A 16,998-nucleotide genomic window follows, 5' to 3' on the forward strand; every position below is an offset into this window, starting at 1 on the left:
TTTTCAGTTGACAAGTGTTATTTTTGTTCGAGTTCCTGAAGTCGAAGAGTACTTTATTGTAATCTGGGAAGCACAGCAGGTTGTTTGTTTTAAGTATTGTCGGCGAACGACACAAACACGAATGAAAAATGAAAATGGAAATGTAACGTTTGAAAAGGCTTACTTGGCAGTTTGGGGCACTGGTAACACTTGTTTTGTCCCCACGAGTTGCCCACGCTGCCGCAGCAGTCCTCTTGGTTGGTCAGAACAGGAAGCGGGGTGCTGTTGCACTAAAACAACCGGACAAATCATTAGGAACACTTGGGGAGTCTTGCACCCCGTGGCGGCCCTGTGACGAAACTCACGGCTTGTTTGGGTGTGGTCTCCTGGAAGCAACGCCCCTTGGGCTTGTGTCGCGTGGGCAGGGGGCGCGGTCCCGTCTTCTGGGGAGGTTTGCCATCCGCTTGGTCCACAGGCTGAATGACCACCGATGTGTCTGGCGTGTGGTGGACACGCACCTTTATCTCCACTGAAAACAACCCAAGGACATGAAATGACTCAAAATGATTACTGACTGGTCACTTCATTTTTACCACCGGCTGCAGGTTTTTTGGCTTTTTGTTTTGTTTTTTTTTTGTTAACGCATTTGAGATAATTGATACTGTTACATATTTAAGTCCATTTGATACGTTTCTCGACCGTTCCAACTTCAAACTGTTCAGCTCATTCCTATTCCATTTTGCCTCTCCAAATTTCAAAATAAAATCCCAAATTTTAAATACATAAATACTATTTTCCACACCACTTTGCCAATTCATACTGTTATAATTCCGAAGGGAATTTTCCAGTCGACAATTGTTGTCTCGTTGAATGTTTACTTTTCCACCTCATTACATTTCAGAGTTTGTACTTTTACTCGTTCTGGTGTTGAACAGTACAGTTTTACACGAGCATCTGAACTTCCGCTTACTCGAACTACAGAGTAAGGCGGTCATTATTGACAATTTTGACAGTCAATTATTCTATTACATAATGAAATTAAAAAAAATATATTGCATTAAAACATATTGCAAATGAGATTTTTTCTAATTTATTCCAATGATGCACTCACCAATGTTTTAGAAACTGAGCGCTACATCTTGGATACCGATTCATGCGACGGTATACTAGTTTGAGACCCACTTCTGAGGCCACTTCAAGTGTCGTAGCGACGTAAGCAAGCCGGTACCTTCAGAGGAATGGTGGCCCGGCTGGGCGAAGGGTAAGGTGAAAACAGAGTGCGTCTGAGTCAACTGGGTTTGTCCCAGGCTGGCTTGCTCCAGCAGCTTCTGGCCGTCTGGCTTTAAGGACACGGGGTAGATGGGTGGCTCGTTGCCTCGCGCCCCCTGAACTCGCTGGGGGAGCCGCAGAGGAAATTGGCACAGCCGGCCCGTGAAGCCCGGCGGGCACCGGCAGTGTTTTCTGGAGCTGCACACGCCGCCATTCAAACACGTGAGAGGGCACACAACTGTAGAAACGCAGAGGGAGGAAGACATTTTTTTTAATATATGTTGTATATTTATAACCCGGTGTTAAGATTCATGGGTGAGCCATCGGGTCCAGCGTGGCCTCGATACCATCAGAAGCACTGATGCCCATTTACAACCGAAATTAAAATATTTGTTCCATGAATTTGTAGGGTCAGAGCGCTGAACGCCCAATGATGTCGGCATTTTCACGTCATCTGATTGGTTGGTCGGAGTAAATCTTTGACTAGCCAACCGAGTCTGAAGCGAGCCGTACACGGAAATATATGAGCATCTCCAGTGACATATGAAATCTTCTGTGTCATTGCATTTGATGCATTATGTCGGAAACTAGACTGTTTCAGAATTAGTCTGTTATTCATTCCTTTGTTGTGTGTTCACAAACACCCCCCATAGAATTTATTTTGTAATTTCCTCACTGGATTTTCTGTTGTAGTGCTGCGTTTTCGATTTTCTTAGTGCCATTGAAGCAATCATTCATTTACGTTTTTCTGAGGCGGTCTTTGAACGCCTCTCGAGCGGAACGCAGAAGAGAAGGCACGTCGTCGGACAGAGACGAGTCTGTATTTGTTTGAAAGAATTAATAAAGTATACGTTTAAAATCAACAACACTGCAACTCTCTTTGTTTCTCAGCTGCAACAATTCTGCTTAAAGTTTCATATTTTTGGCTAGTACATATTTTATTTGAAGGTTGTATTTGTCATTAAACAGACGGATGTTTTGCTGTTTTTGGTTATTCAGCGGCCTAAAAAAGTGTACATATGAGTAAAAATAACTTGCCAAATGTAATTATCAGTGTACGTTGCACAAGGGAAGAAAAAAAAAGGGATCCGCCAATTATTCCTGGACTCGCAGGTCCCTACAGCCAATCAGAAGCGAGCTCTTGGCAGGCGAAGAGTAGGTGACGTCACTGATGCGTTTCACAGTCTTAATGGGGGAACCCTATCTCAATCTACAGAATGTATGAGAAAAAAGATGTCGCTGGCTTCGCCAGCCATCACTGCAACTTTAAAGTCTCCATTTTGGAACCTTCAACCTGCCGTTTTGGGACTTCTCAGGGGGAAAAAAAAAGGAGAAACGGAAGAGCTTTTGGCAGTTTCAGTTTCACAGCTCCTCACCACTACACGTGTACTAAGTAGTGTTTTCTTTTCGCTGGTAACAAATTGCATTCAAACAACACCAAGACAAAGAGGAAAGCATCCACATGGAAACAATTAGGGGCGCACTGCCAGTGAGTCTGGACTGAGGGGTAATTATGGGCCTGGATCACTTTAAACACAGCGGGACATCCTCAGCACGAGAAAGACAAAAGGCAACAATTCTGAAAGGGTCTCAATAAAAAAAAGTCAGCTCGCATGTTGGAAAGACTTATTGTGAGAAAACTGCCCGAAAGTCCAAAGCTATTATTGCTGTGAAATGAATTGACACTTATTTACTGAGCAGAATAAAGCCTAAGGTGTTTATGCACGGGAAGGTGTTTTAGTAGCTCTTGATTTGTACTAATGCGATTTAATAGTTATTACTATATTAGTTGTGAAGTTCCATCGTAAATCACAAACACTGCCATTGGAAGAGGAAGGACAATTTCAAACACGAAAAGAGAAGGCTGCAATGTTTCTGCTATGTGAGCAAACAATTTTTTTCATTTAAGAATGCCACCTCACTGGATTTTTGACATGTGCGCACACTTAACACAAGGTGACAGTGCAAAACCGCCATGCAGGCAGCGACATGCTGGATGAATGACAGGAAGTAGATGAGGAGCACACGCACACACACACACACACACACACACACACACACACACACACACACACACACACACACACACACACACACACACACACACACACAGGAGTCATCTTTACCAGACATCCTCTGACATAAGAGCTCCACAGTGGGGCTGCGGCTGCACTTTGCATCCAATTTGGGAACTGGGAAAGACGCGGGGGAGGAAAATGGCGATAACAGAAGCAAACCAAAGACCATCTTTTTTTTTTTCTTTTCTTTCTCTCTCCCAAATGTTACACAATGTCACACGATCCCACACAAAGCCACAGAGGCTGTACTCGGCAAGAGTGGAGCGGGGAGCCCAGTCTGACTGCAAAAAGTCCAGAACAGAGGGAGTTCTCTGAAGATAGCAAAGTCAGGATCAATGTCAGGTTCATGAAACTCAAAAGGGAGATGGAAAGGTTATCCAGCAGTTCCGGGTCGTATTATTCAAACGTGGGATACAAGCCCTTCAAGTGAATTGGACTTTGGTTTCTATCCATTTTCGACCGTTCTTCATTTTCTTCCAGATGCACCAATAATTCTACGATACGATCTGACATTTGGACGAGGGGGTGCAGACGTTTTATACCCACTGCACTTTGGTGAAAGTGTACAGTGAGATGCCTGCGCGGGTAACTGCATTCCCCATTAACGTCCTTCACCCCAAAGTACAGTAGCAACCACTTGTGGTTCAAATACTGTGTAAATCATTCAAATCCAGTTGACTGTCAGCAGCTTTATTAAGCAGGAAAAAAAAAAGTTTCCAAGTTAAACATCTTGTCTATATTACACTGCTAATTGGATTTTGCCTTGTGGTTCTTCAGGGCTGCAGGACTGACACATTGATTATCCTTTATGATTTACATTTTATGGAGCGGATCATCACTTGACATAGTGGTGACAAAAGGGAGAAACGCTTTCTGGTTTTCCCTGCCGATGGAATGCAGGGTGTTAGCTGCATATGCGTGGCCCGCTAAGAGAAAATGACCAAAATTGCTTACATCTTGAGAAGACTTTCCCTTCATCAGCACGGAGTTTATGATCCTCCCATGCTCATTAAGTCATCAGTAAGCTTCTTTCGGTCTGGGAGACAAGCCGTTCTGGGCGCGTACCACGCCTTTGTCTTCAAGGATCCAACACATTCCAGAGACGGGGAAGGGGTGGGGGGGGTGTTATTAAAAATCAAATGCACTGCTCCTTTGAGCGACGCGATGGTACGATTACGCGAGCTGCAGGAGGTGGCGGGACGGTGGCACGAGAGGTCAATTATTTACTTTTTCACAAAGCCCCGACAATGGAAAGTGATTTCAAAACTGCAGTTGCAACTCGCCCTTCTCCACCTTCATACGTCCATGCCGCTGTTGTACATGTGGTTTCTGTTAAGCCATTAAAAGTGTTGTCATGCTCTGGCAAGAGAGGAAATGTAGGATTTTCACTGGCCTGACAGTAAAGGGTTTTCTCATGTGCTTAAGGACATCTATAAGGGAAACACTCTCTTTAAAATGACTGTGGCAGGTTATGTTAAAATGTGGGGGGGGAGATAACGTGCCATTGGAAAAATGACGTATGCGGCGTGCGGTCGAGTGAGGGAATCGAGTCAAAAGACGCCTAAGAAAGAAAATGATGTGATATCTAGAGCTTGTGATGACCTGTCTCTTCAATTTGAAACGACGCATTCGCATTCCACAGCCATAAAACTGAAACCCTGTACGTGCATGGAAATGAACATGAGATTCTGGCTGCTGGAAGAAAGGAAGGGATGACAGAAGGAAAGGCAGAGGCAAAAAATGGGGGGGGGGAAAGAAATGGAAGAGGGTGCGTGGAAAACGAAGGAAGCGGGGACGAGCGCAAAAACCAACCGAGAAAGAACAGGTATCGAGGAAGATGGGAAAGAGAGAAAAAAAAACAGGAGAAAAGAAGAAGTGAGGAGGAAGTCGGGAAGGGACGAAAGAGGGAAAAGGGCAGAGAAGAAGGAAAGCAAGTGACAGAAGAAGACTGCAAGTCCCACGGAGGGCAGAAGGACAAGCAGGGAGTCAAGACGAACAAAAAGAACGAAGGGGGATAGCCAAGAATTGCAGGACGGAAAGCGAGGTAGAAATTGTTCTCGAGACAAGGAGCTCCTAAGAAGAAAAAGGAGGAGCAAGGAAACAAATAGAGCAAGGAAAGATAGAAAGAAAGAGAAAAAAAAGCGAAAAAGAAAGACCGGATCGAAAAAAAAATAAAACCAGGTTTGCCCTACGAGTGGCCCGTGACGCGACCACCCACTCGATGGCGTCTCTCGATGACGCATCATCATAACGCAACCCCCCCCCCACGTCATTCCAGCCACTGCCGCACCCTTCCCACCCAAAAACAACAAATTACACACCACAAAAACAGAGTTAAAAAAAATCAAGTTGCACGTACAGCAGACAGCAGCAAACACACGCACGCACACAACGACCTGATGTGTCCCTTCCACACCCGCCGTGCCACAAACAAGCATTAGCCACGCCCCCAATCAAAGGAATCAGACTGTGAAATAATAATGACGCCAGTTGAGTCACTTTCTCTGTGATTCACGGGCCTGTCTTAACCAACCAACCCACACACAGATTAAATATAGACACTGTTTCTCTTTCTGAGCTCCATTGCACACTTTTGCACATGGCAAACGCACGCGCGCACATTTCGGCTCTGTGTGTTTCCACTGGTGTCGTTTTTCGTATTGTTGGCCTGCGGCGCGGACGCACCGCTCGCTAAAACGCGCAGCAGCGTTTACGGTAAAGCGTCACACAGTAAACTGAGAGATCGAATCGTTTCAGAATACGTTGCCAGAATTTAGGGGACGTTCTATGCACAAGATAACTTTTGGACCGAGCAACAGAGCTGAAACCGTCTGAACTGTAACGCGGGGTTCAGCAAGTCGTTCTCATCAGCGGGTGACGGTCGATTTCAAAATCCGAATCCCACAGCATCGCATCGTTGCAGATGTAACGGCCAATCAAAAATGCACCGAATTGTTGTCTTTTTTTTTTTAACTTGCATTCCTGAACGCACAACAAAAAAGTGTTTTAGTGGTTGAATGTTATGACAGTGGACTAGTGGTTAAACATGACCCTAAGACCAGTTGTCTGAACTGCTATGGTCAAAGTGTGACAGTAGAAAACAGGTGATCTATTTTTGTACACACACACATACACACGGACACACACAGTGATAATGCACTGGGGCTGTCCCTTCGGAGGAAATAGTTTGGCACGTAAGCCCCGGATGAATGAAACAGAACAGATATAGCCCTAATGAGCTTTAAAAGTACTCAGGGGGGGGGGACTGACTGTTTTCGCTCCGTTTGCAGTCATAATGCTAGGCTAAGCTAACCGCCTTTATTGGAAAGCGCTGCAACTGCTTGCGTCTATCCTCTCATAAAGCTCAAAGCATCTGTCCAAAGGCGTCAAACTAGCACTTTTGCATGGGACAAAGCTGTCATCATCTTGTCCTCCTACAGTCTGTAGTTGGTTTGGAGCCACTTGCAGTCTGCTTGAACTCTGAATGGCGCTGCTGGCACCGGTGTGTACACTTTTCTCCACACGGATTAAACACGTCCCAATGACTGGGTGCATAAAAACAGTAAGGCAAAGCTACATCGTTCAAGGGTTCTATGAACAAAACAACATAACACGAAGAAAATTAAATGTGTAGTTAAAACAACCACGTAGCTGCGTTAAGTTTAAGTTAAGCATAATGCTAACACATAATGGGGAAACGTTAGAGACAAGCTAATCAATAGTATCTAGTCTTAAGTAGCGGATATTTGAACACAAACAATACATCGATAAATGCAGAGCAACAATATAAGAGTACTCGCATGCATATATTCTTTATCCTCTGCAGAAAAAAACAACTACGATTACTGCAGATTCCTAAGTGATGCTCTTTGTTGACATCACTGCATTATACTGCCCCCCGGTGGTAGAGGAGCCGCAACGAATGAATCATGACGTACAAACTTAAATTCTTTACATTCGATTTGTGTTATTATGATATAAAAAATACAATAGATTTTTATTTATATCGTGCTTTCACTACAGCTGCAATATATGTTAAGTATAATAATACAGAGTGCTATTTTCCTCATTACAAAACAAGACGAACACTTTTGTTGGTTTTGGGGGGGAGGCCGCACAACTTCGATTACTGCAGATTCCTAAATCACTTGTTGAGTGATGCTCTTGGTCGACATTACTGCATTATACTGCCACCCGGTGGTAAAGGAGCCGCAACGAATGAATCATGACGTACAAACTTAAATTCTTTACATTCTATTTGTTATTACGATATACAAAATACAATAGATTTTTATTTATATAGTGCTTTCAGTACAGCTGCAATATATGTTAAATATAATAATATAGAGTGCTATTTTCCTCATTACAAAACAAGACGAACATTTTTGTTGGTTTTGGGGGGGAGGCCGCACTGGATTTCTGGCTTTCCTATTCATCTGAATGGGGAAAGATGAATTTGAGAACGGAACAAAATAAATTCATATCTCAAAGCACCAATGGAGTTCACAGCCTTTGTTTTTGCAATCAGCCCGTCTCTTGCAGCAGTCAGGCCGGTATTGCTGAACCAGACATTGGCAGTAAATGACATAATAACTACCTTTTCAATTCATATATATACTGTACTCGTGTATTTGTTGTTCTGACTTCTTACTTTGACTTCCTACATCTGTCAAAATCTGAAAAGCGCTAACAGGAAAGTTGTATATTTCATTTGCTAACATTTCCTGATTTTAAATGTTTTGTTCCTCACTCCACAACTTTAGCAGCAGTGTGGTCGGTTCTGTTAGCATAAAAGTTAAACCAACGCTAGCTAGCGCTTAAACAACATCCTTCTGCCACTTCTGTAGCCTGGAAATGCTCACAATTCACAGCACAGATGTTATTCAGTTAGATAACAGTCCGTAATGGTGAATGCGTCAGCTTCAAGGTTTGTGAATGCAGCACAGTCTAAGAGCATGGCAGCAGCTCTGGCAGAAGCCGTGTTATTCTGTTTACCCTGGCTAATCGCTACAGCTACAGGGTCCCGCGCGATGGCGGCAGTCCCGGCGCACGCATTCCTCCGACCGGCTTTAAATAACTGCTCCCATTCTCCCCCCAACCCCGACCGGGCAAATAGGAGGAGGGTGTTAAGGATGGTAAAGAAGGTTGTTTGTTTGACTTGCAGGTCGATAAACAGCATTTGAACACCAAGCACACTCGGGCGCACACGCTCGCGCAAACATGCAAAGTGTTGCCTTGTGACATTGCCCCAGAAAAACAACCCAAATTGCTGCTTTGTTTTCCAAACATTATTTTACTGCAATGCTTCATGGCCCATACAAGTGACTGGCTCTTTTTACAGTTTCTTTTTGTAGAAAGTGATGACTAGGAGGAATTTGATTTGAAATGACTCGCAGGGGTGGTCTCCCTGTATAACAGGGAATGTTTCGATTCAGGGAATGTATTGTCTGGTGCACAACAGACTTTAGTCGCTGATGCCATTACGGGACATTCACCTAACTACGTTGCAGGTAGCGTGTGTTCAGTTCCCGCAGACAAAGGCTGAGGACGTCTCGTTAAACGAGTGCCACCAAAAATGATGACATGAGGTTGCAAGTGTTATCGTTGCGCTGAAACTGACGCGAAGACAAAAGCAACCTGCAAGAAAACGGATGGATTTTGATGCTTAAGTCATATTCCACAATGCAATATTAACCAGAATGTCGTGTTTCGGCTTGTTTTCCCCTTTAAAAGTACAGTGTGTAGACTTTAGTGCCATCTAGTGATCAAGTTATAGAATGCAATGACCTAGGCGCAAACATTTTGAAGCACCGGCACTCCGGTGCCTCGGAGAGACCACCAATTTTTTTTCTCAAACGACTTTTAGTATTCTCTTAAGTGAAGAAGTAAGTACAATCCATTTGTTGCACACGCTGTTTGTCTCCTTTGGGTTTCCGTAGCAGAAAGATGGCGGTGAAACATGACAGCCTCCTCCTGTATAGGAGGCGCGCCCAGTGTAATTTAATTAGCGATTACTTCACCTACAATTACATCTTTTAAAAAAATGACGATGTGATAGAACGTATTTTTTGCATGTATTTGAAATTTGTGGATTTGTAAAATAATGAACATTGAAGAAAAAAAAAATTACACACTGTCCCTTTTAAAAAGTAACACTACCACTAATCTGAATATTTAAAAAAAAAACATTCATTTACATGTCGCAAAATTCTTGTTGTAGTTAAATTATTGACGGAATTGTCAATAAATACACTCCATTTAATGATAATAATGACTCAATCTTTTTATACAATTCATTCGGTAATCTTGAATTCTTCTTAGCTGGATCGAGTAAATTTAGTGACAAGCAAAGAGGCAGCGGAAACAATATTGTAACAGAGTCCTGATTACACGCGAGATAAAACGCAGGCCACATCAAAATGAAAGAAAGTACTTCATGAATGTACGAGAGCCTATCCATTCCAAACTTCACCGTGAGAGTGTGTGAGTGCCTTTCCCAAACCAAAAGCGAGCATGGAGTCTGTGGGGTGGGCTTCGGGCTAAAATAAACCAAGCCACTAGGCAGAGAGCAAACGCGACGGCATTGAACGGAACTTGTGGACATTTTCAAACTCCCATGGACCTCTGACCTGTGCTGTGGGGGGGAAAGGGTGGGTGGGGGGAAGCAAAACAAACCGCAGGCTACTACTGTCATTCACTCGAAATAGAGAACCACATGGGAACTTCCCAGAATAGCCATTTCTACTAATGATGATGAGGTCCACTTTCAGCAATAAGCAGCCCAGACTGTGACATAACTGGTCAACATCCTGTCACGATAAGAAACTGAAGTGCGATATATCGAAAGACAGACAGACAGACAGAAAGAAAGAAAGAAAAAAAGTAGGCAGGTGCCATTGAGGCTGATGAAGAGATGACAGACTACATGAAAATATTTGGACACACTCTTAGTAGAAGGGTGGTAGGCTATAGATGGGCATTGGATCCCATTTCTTTGGTTGACTATATGCTCCTAAATAGTCTCTAAAGATTCATGTGTAGTCCTGGCATTGTTTAAATAGCTGATTGAGAGGTGCCTCCCCAGAGCTTTTTCTGTCTTAACATCGAGCCAAATAAAAAGGAACCAAAGCAGATGGAGTCACAGGCCAATAAATTTAAGCCAATGAATGTTGGATACTTGGTCTGCTCAGCACAAAATAACTTTGTCTCTCTTTGTGGACGATAGCACGCAACAAGATCACTGTGCCAAGTTGAATTCAGCCCCCCCCCAAAAAAAAACCCCCAAAAAGTACACCTCCTCACAATTTGAATAACGACCTAAGAAATGCACTTCACAGGTAGACTAAGTACAACAGGATGGGGTCCTTCTTTCAGTCCTGACATAATCAATAGCGATGCCTGTGTCTTTCTTCCTGCGGTGTGATGACAACGCACATGCTTTTGATGTGGAGGCCATGACAAGGAATTACATGATAGTCTCTTAGTCAAACTTTCTCTGCTAGTTACAAAACACTTTGGGCGTCTGATGGATTTAATTTGGGAAGCCAACAATGGAATAGAGAATTAACATACGCACGGTTGCTCACATAATAATCATAAACGTAACCCCAGCAACAAATGTTCATGCTATGCATGTTGTAAACACACTGCCAATCACCTGCCAGACTGTATTTGGGGCGTTTCGATAACCGTCACAAACTGTTGCTAGCGATGTCAACAACACAGTGTTGTCCTGATATAACATTCAATCGAAAAAATAAAAGACAACTTCATTACGCTAACAGTGTATTGTACGGCGCCTGTTGCCAGATTTTAGCTGCGGCTACTGTGTTAGCAGCTAGCCGCATTAGTGGCTAACAGCATTAACAGCGCTCAAGTGCCCCATAAAGGTTGGCGAGAACCAGCGGATCATGCCCGCCATTCTGACACAGTCGCCGTTCCGAGTGATCACTTTTGAACAAACCAGGCTTACTCATATGTTGTTTGAGAAGGCAAAATCGCTACTGTGGTTCTGATGTCACTTCATCTCATAAACCAAAATCTACGGGGAGAGATTTGCCTAAAATCTCACTCATGTTTCTACAGAGGAAAATAGTGTACTGCTTTGCAGTTTAAATTTAGGGTATCAAATGTAGATTACCGAAAAATGAAAACCAGTTTGTTGTTCATTATCAAGTGGAAATGTTCTTTAAACAAGCAAAAATATATGTTTTTTTTTTTTCATCTCCATTATTCGATAGCTGCAGCCCTACAGTGATGTGATATTCATCTACTGGCAGACCTCCAAATTAGCATGATTGTTTTTTTAGTCACTGCCCGAATTCATCAGCCCAAGTCATCTTTGTCCAGGCTTTGTGGGTTTTTGTACCGATGCACACACTCAAACAGGTTTGGTCAGGCTGAGCTCACGTCACAAATATGGAAAAGTCCTCATATTGTTGCCGCTATAGCGGTGGCCGATTTAACACAGGGGAGAGAAATTTCCACCGGGTCCACTCTCGCACACATTCCAGGGCTCACGCAGAACAACACGCATCTCGTGTGGCGTAGGAAGCCAAATGCTCCTTGAGGCTGCCGCACGAGCCAAAAAACTCAGTCATATTTTTCCACTCTTTTTTTTGGGGGGGTGCGGGATGATAAATCCAGGATGCAGGTGCTTTGCGGAATAGCTCCCACCTTTCCAGAACAAATGTCTCACAATCACCAGTTATTCCAGGAATTTAAACGGCGGAATTATTTGACATGGAAGCTCCAAAATGTGACACAAACAAATCAAAGGAGAGGAGCCGGAGATCGGATGTATGAATCTGCAGCGCTGTGACATGCTCAACTGGAAGACTCGTCTGCAGGTTAAAAAGCCACAACAGGCTAGTAAATCAAAGCGCTCTCTGGAAAAAACAATAAAGGAATTGTTGAGCTGATGATAAAAATAGCTAAGGGATGAACCCTCGTCCTTTTGCATCTGTGCATGAACTGTACTGTGCAAATGGGCCGGCGTCATGAGCCCTGCGAGTAATATCAGGAAGTTACAATTCAGCAATACAGTGGACGCTCTGAAGTTAGCCGTCAAAGCTGAAGCTGACCACAAATGACATTATTCGTTTCTTCTTTTGATTCGCTTTCACGGGCCACTTAAAATGATATGACGGGCCACATCTGGCCCCCGGGCCTTGAATTTGACACCGGTGCTTTAAACCAACAGTGACAGAAAAAAAAAAACCCAACAAGTGAACGGCAAGTGAAGAGACAAGAATGCGGTGACGGAGTCACGGCGCAGTAAAATATTGTCGAAGACGACTGGAATGTGCACTGCCAAGTCCGCTACAGCGGACAACAAAAGTCTACACACCCCTGTTCAAATGTCAGCAGGTGTATGTGATACAAAAAAATGGAAGCTGGGCAATTCAAAACTTTTTCCACGTGAGCTACAGTACAACTCAATCGTAAAGTACAACCTGTACAAAGTACGAAGAGGGAAAAAAAAAAACCCGGAAATAATGTGGTTGCATAAGTGTGCACACATCTTTAAAACAGAAATCATGTCATATATTTGGTCAAACATTTTGGCCACACCGAAGGCTCAAGAGGAGAAAACAAAAACAAATCACCATTTTGAACTTTTGACATCGAATGAAATGAGACTTCAAGGGGGGGGAAAAAAAATGATGGTTCGTGTGTCTGTAACATGACCCTGAATATACACTGCTTCTTTGAAAGGGAGTCAAAGTGGTTTCATTTCCAGCAAAACGTATACAGTCATGGAAACACAAAAAGTTCACTCACTAATGACTTCAACAGATGGAGAGAAGGGATTTTTTTTTTTTTGATCAGCACATAGATACAAATTCTCAGCGTAATTTCATTTGTCACTCAATATGTCAAGACTTGTATTTATTTTACTACGATATTAGACTCGATTTTATCACCGTGACGGAATAAGAGAACGTCGTGAGTGATGTTTTACATCTGCTATCTTGGACCATCATTTTCATTTATGGCTCAGCTTCACCAGCCACTATCTTTTTTTTTTTTTTTTTTTGACGAGTTTAGCATGTATCTTTATCTGGTCTATTGGACATTCTGAGATAACCAATCAGAATCACTTCATTTTTTTTGAGGGGGCGTGAAGGGGAGGAGGAGCCTGGGGGACGGAGGGCGGGGGGGGTCATGTTCTATATGCACAGTAAGTAAGGACTGAAGTCAGTTGTGGGCTGGACAAGTCAAGTAGACAGTAAGGCTCCACGTCTGGCCACATTTGGTGTGATGGAGCGGAGAAAGACTCACTCACGCCAACCAGACGCTGCGCCACTCTCTTGGGGGGGGGGGGTAATCTGAGAGTGCATTTATGTGCCATGTAATGAGCCTTGGCTCAGTAATTAAAGTGTGATATGGGAACTTTTTCCAGGGAAATGTGACGCAGCGAAAGGAACTCCATCTCATTTCACCACCTAATAGTTTTTATCAACCAGATCTAAAAAAAAAAACCACATCCTGGTTATCACATCTGAGCTGACTTTTTGAATTTGAGAGAGCCCATATATCATGAGGCGGGAAAAAAAAAAACAAAATCAGCGCGTGCCTTTCGGACTGTTCTTATAGTGTGCGGTCGAAATTACTAACACAGCACACATAAAGATCTTCTCCAGCAACAATTGCAAGTCTCCTCCCCTAAACCACATTCTAAAAAAAAAAAAAAACATAACTTGTATTTTTTGGGCCCAAAACAGAAATTTTAGTTGGAAAACGTTGAAACTATAAATTACTGAATGACTGACATTTATGGCAACTATGTTAGTTAGCCCAGCAAAGCAAGCAATCTGTTTCTACTCATATCTTTAAGTTGAGGTTCGATAAAAGGGAAAATCGTTCTGTATACTCTCTCTTTTTTTTGGGGGGGGGGGGATTTCCAAATACAGGAAAGCTAATTCTCACAACAGCAAAGTTTAAAACACCGAGTTGAATTGCAAAAATGTCATTACATTTTTCTAAAACTATCAGAAATCGTTGCCAGTACGTTGGAGTGCTTTGCTACACCACTCCTGCCTCCAACCACACGAAAGAGGTTTTTGATACAGCTCTTGTGTTGCATGTCTGCATTTCAGGCAGTGAATTGGGTTGTGTAATTATTCTGTCAATCGCCTTTCAGCTCTGGAAAGCCATTTTGTCCTGGTTTCATTAAATCTCTCAAACAAAGGCCATTTGTCTATGAAAGGCGCCAATGTAGCTTTTGTCACTCCACTAATAACGTTGTTTAAAGTTGAGTGGTGACATTTTAGTTTTCGTTAAAAAAATAACCAATCACCGATCCAATCAGAAGATGGACCAAACTACCATGTCTATTTAAATAACATTTGTAGTGTTAGCAATGGTAGCTCAGACCATCACTGGAGTCAATTAGATTGTGTTTCCTGTAATGTCTTATTTTGCTGATTGATCGATGACGTCATTGATTGATCGACAAATTATGACATTACGACCAATCACAGATTGTGCATTAATTGCGAAATATCTGCCAAGCCGACGCAGTTGATGAGATGTCTGGAAAGTCTCCTTTCTAAATAATATCAGCCTGGTGAGTCTATTAAGCAGTTTCACAAGTGCAAACAAAAAAAAAAATCTTCACTCAAGACGTTTCCGCATGGCAGAATTTGCCTTAATTGGCGTTATTGAACTACTTGTCATTGCTTCAATTTAAATGACATTGTTGGGCAACATACGAATTTGCCTTCACGTTAATGTTTTTGTCTGCTTGACGTGCTTACGTTTTTTTCACTAAATCTCCCTATTCAAGCAAATTATTTGGGGGGGCCACTCGTGACTTTGACAATTTGCGTCTATTCTCCCCACCTGTGATGATCATGATGAGGGTTTCGAACTTTTTCACAACACGACGAGCCCTGGACGGATTCACATCCAAATTGAAGTCACCAGAGCGCCCCTCGGCGTTTATCCCCAGCAGCCTAATTATATCACCCCCCGCCACGGCCCCAAATCCAAACTGATTGTCCACTCACCGACCCTGAAGCCCTGTCCGATGAGCGTGTCCCCTCCATGGCCGTTCTCCGCTATGAGCGTGGTGTTGTTGCCCTGCTCGCAGCGGTCCTGGCACTGACCCTTCAGGCAAATCCGCTTGCAGATGAACGGCGCGATGACCACTTTGAAACGCTCACGCGTGGACAAGCGCTCCGTGCACCGCGCCAGCCTGTGGACGCTGAGCCACAGGAGAAGCACGCGGCAGATCAGCGAGGGCATCGTGGCATCCTCCGGTGCCCCCCTCACGCAGCCGGACACATGAAACCACCAGCCCGGCGGCGATCCGTTTTACTCGCCCGATTGACAACAATGAAGCTCCTTGTGGGCTTTCCCCCTCTCCTCCAGAAGGAACAAAATCAGTCCTCCGGCGTGCGTTGGTGATCCACCCGCAAAAGCGAACACTGTGGCATGGCTGAAAGTTCCCCCTTGAAAAAGTTCTCCCAGCTCTTCCTTCTTCGCCTGTTGCTTCCCGGGAGTGCGTGTGCGTGCGGCTCGGGGAGAAGGAGGGAAGAAAAGGGAGGAGAGGAGGAGGAAGAGAAGTGAGCCAGCCCTCCGTGCAGAAAGACTGGCAGCAGGCCAGGCAGGCGGTGTAGGGGTGAAGCCGAAAAGTGCTTTTCGAGTTGGATAGTCAGCGACTGCGTTTCTTTCCCACCTCGCGTGCAAGCCTTGAACGCACCACAGGCCGAGAGTCAAACTTCCATTCCAGATGCTGGAAATAGCAAATAATCACAATACTGCTTCTTCTACGTCGCACGTCTAACAATATCAATCCTTGCTTCGACGGTCATACGATCTCTTACAAGACTGACCGCGCAATTCATTACAGCAGTGATCAAATGTAATTCTGGATATGTATTTGCTTACTGAATACCAAATGTATACTGTACTAATACAGATTGCAAAATCTAATGCTGGATATCTATTTATTTGCTAAAGTACCAGTGTAGACTTATACTTTTACACTCTTGTATAAGCTATTTCTTGGAATTAATACATCATCCTGAACAAAATGTGTAAACGACTAAAGTCTCAGGCATATATTTTGTATTCGTGTCATCTTCATATTTAAAACTCAGTGCCAAGTTATAAGCAATCCAAGTATAAACAAGACATGTTGTCCCACCATCTCGTAAGTAGGCGGGTTCGCCAAATGGGGTAAGACGCTCGAAACCGAAAATGGAAATCCAAGTTTAGAACCTATAACAAGCGTACCAGCAAACAATATAATCATCAGCCATTCACCGTAAAAAGAATAGACTCATTCGAGTCGGTTACCCCAATGACGTACACCGTCAGTCGCCAGCCCCCCCGCGCCCCACTTTAAATGACTACAATCACGACTTTCATGCCTGGGAAAAGTCAAGTGTGTCTGGTATGGACGTGCACCGCGGTCCCAAAGGGAGGAAGGCGCTATTTGGGTTCATGTGGTCAACAAGGGAAAGTGAGAGAGACACAATGAGCAAGAGAGAGAGAGAGGAGGCGAGTGAGAGAGAGAAAGAAAAAGAGAGAAAGTGAGTCACTTCCTCTTCTCCCCCCCCCCCCCCCAAAAAAAAAGTGTTTACTTTGCAGTCACTGAGGAAATGATTCCATGGAGTTCACAGGCTACTCTGACATCTCTCTTTGTCGTCATTAACTGCCC

At 43.7% G+C, this 16,998-nt stretch overlaps 1 protein-coding gene across 4 annotated transcripts in view; it reads right to left on the bottom strand.

Moving 5' to 3' along the window:
- ltbp3 (latent transforming growth factor beta binding protein 3) overlaps window positions 1–16,064 on the bottom strand; it is a 29,803-nt gene extending 13,739 nt beyond the window's left edge. For 3 of the 4 annotated variants that reach the window (XM_019873543.1, XM_019873542.1, XM_019873541.1), the window contains exons 1-4: window positions 15,341–16,060; window positions 1,208–1,486; window positions 345–508; window positions 164–269 (exon numbers count right to left, since the gene is read on the bottom strand). In XM_019873543.1, the coding sequence (XP_019729102.1) occupies window positions 164–269; window positions 345–508; window positions 1,208–1,486; window positions 15,341–15,578 (787 nt within the window). In that variant the 5' untranslated portion in view covers window positions 15,579–16,060. Of the gene's footprint in view, window positions 1–163; window positions 270–344; window positions 509–1,207; window positions 1,487–15,340 lie in introns of all 4 variants that reach the window. The other variant, XM_019873544.1, reaches the window with a different exon arrangement.
- Window positions 16,065–16,998: the final 934 nt, after the last annotated feature.

The sequence above is a fragment of the Hippocampus comes genome, unplaced genomic scaffold, assembly GCF_001891065.2.
Source record: "Hippocampus comes isolate QL1 unplaced genomic scaffold, H_comes_QL1_v1.1 scaffold59, whole genome shotgun sequence".
NCBI lineage: Eukaryota > Metazoa > Chordata > Actinopteri > Syngnathiformes > Syngnathidae > Hippocampus > Hippocampus comes.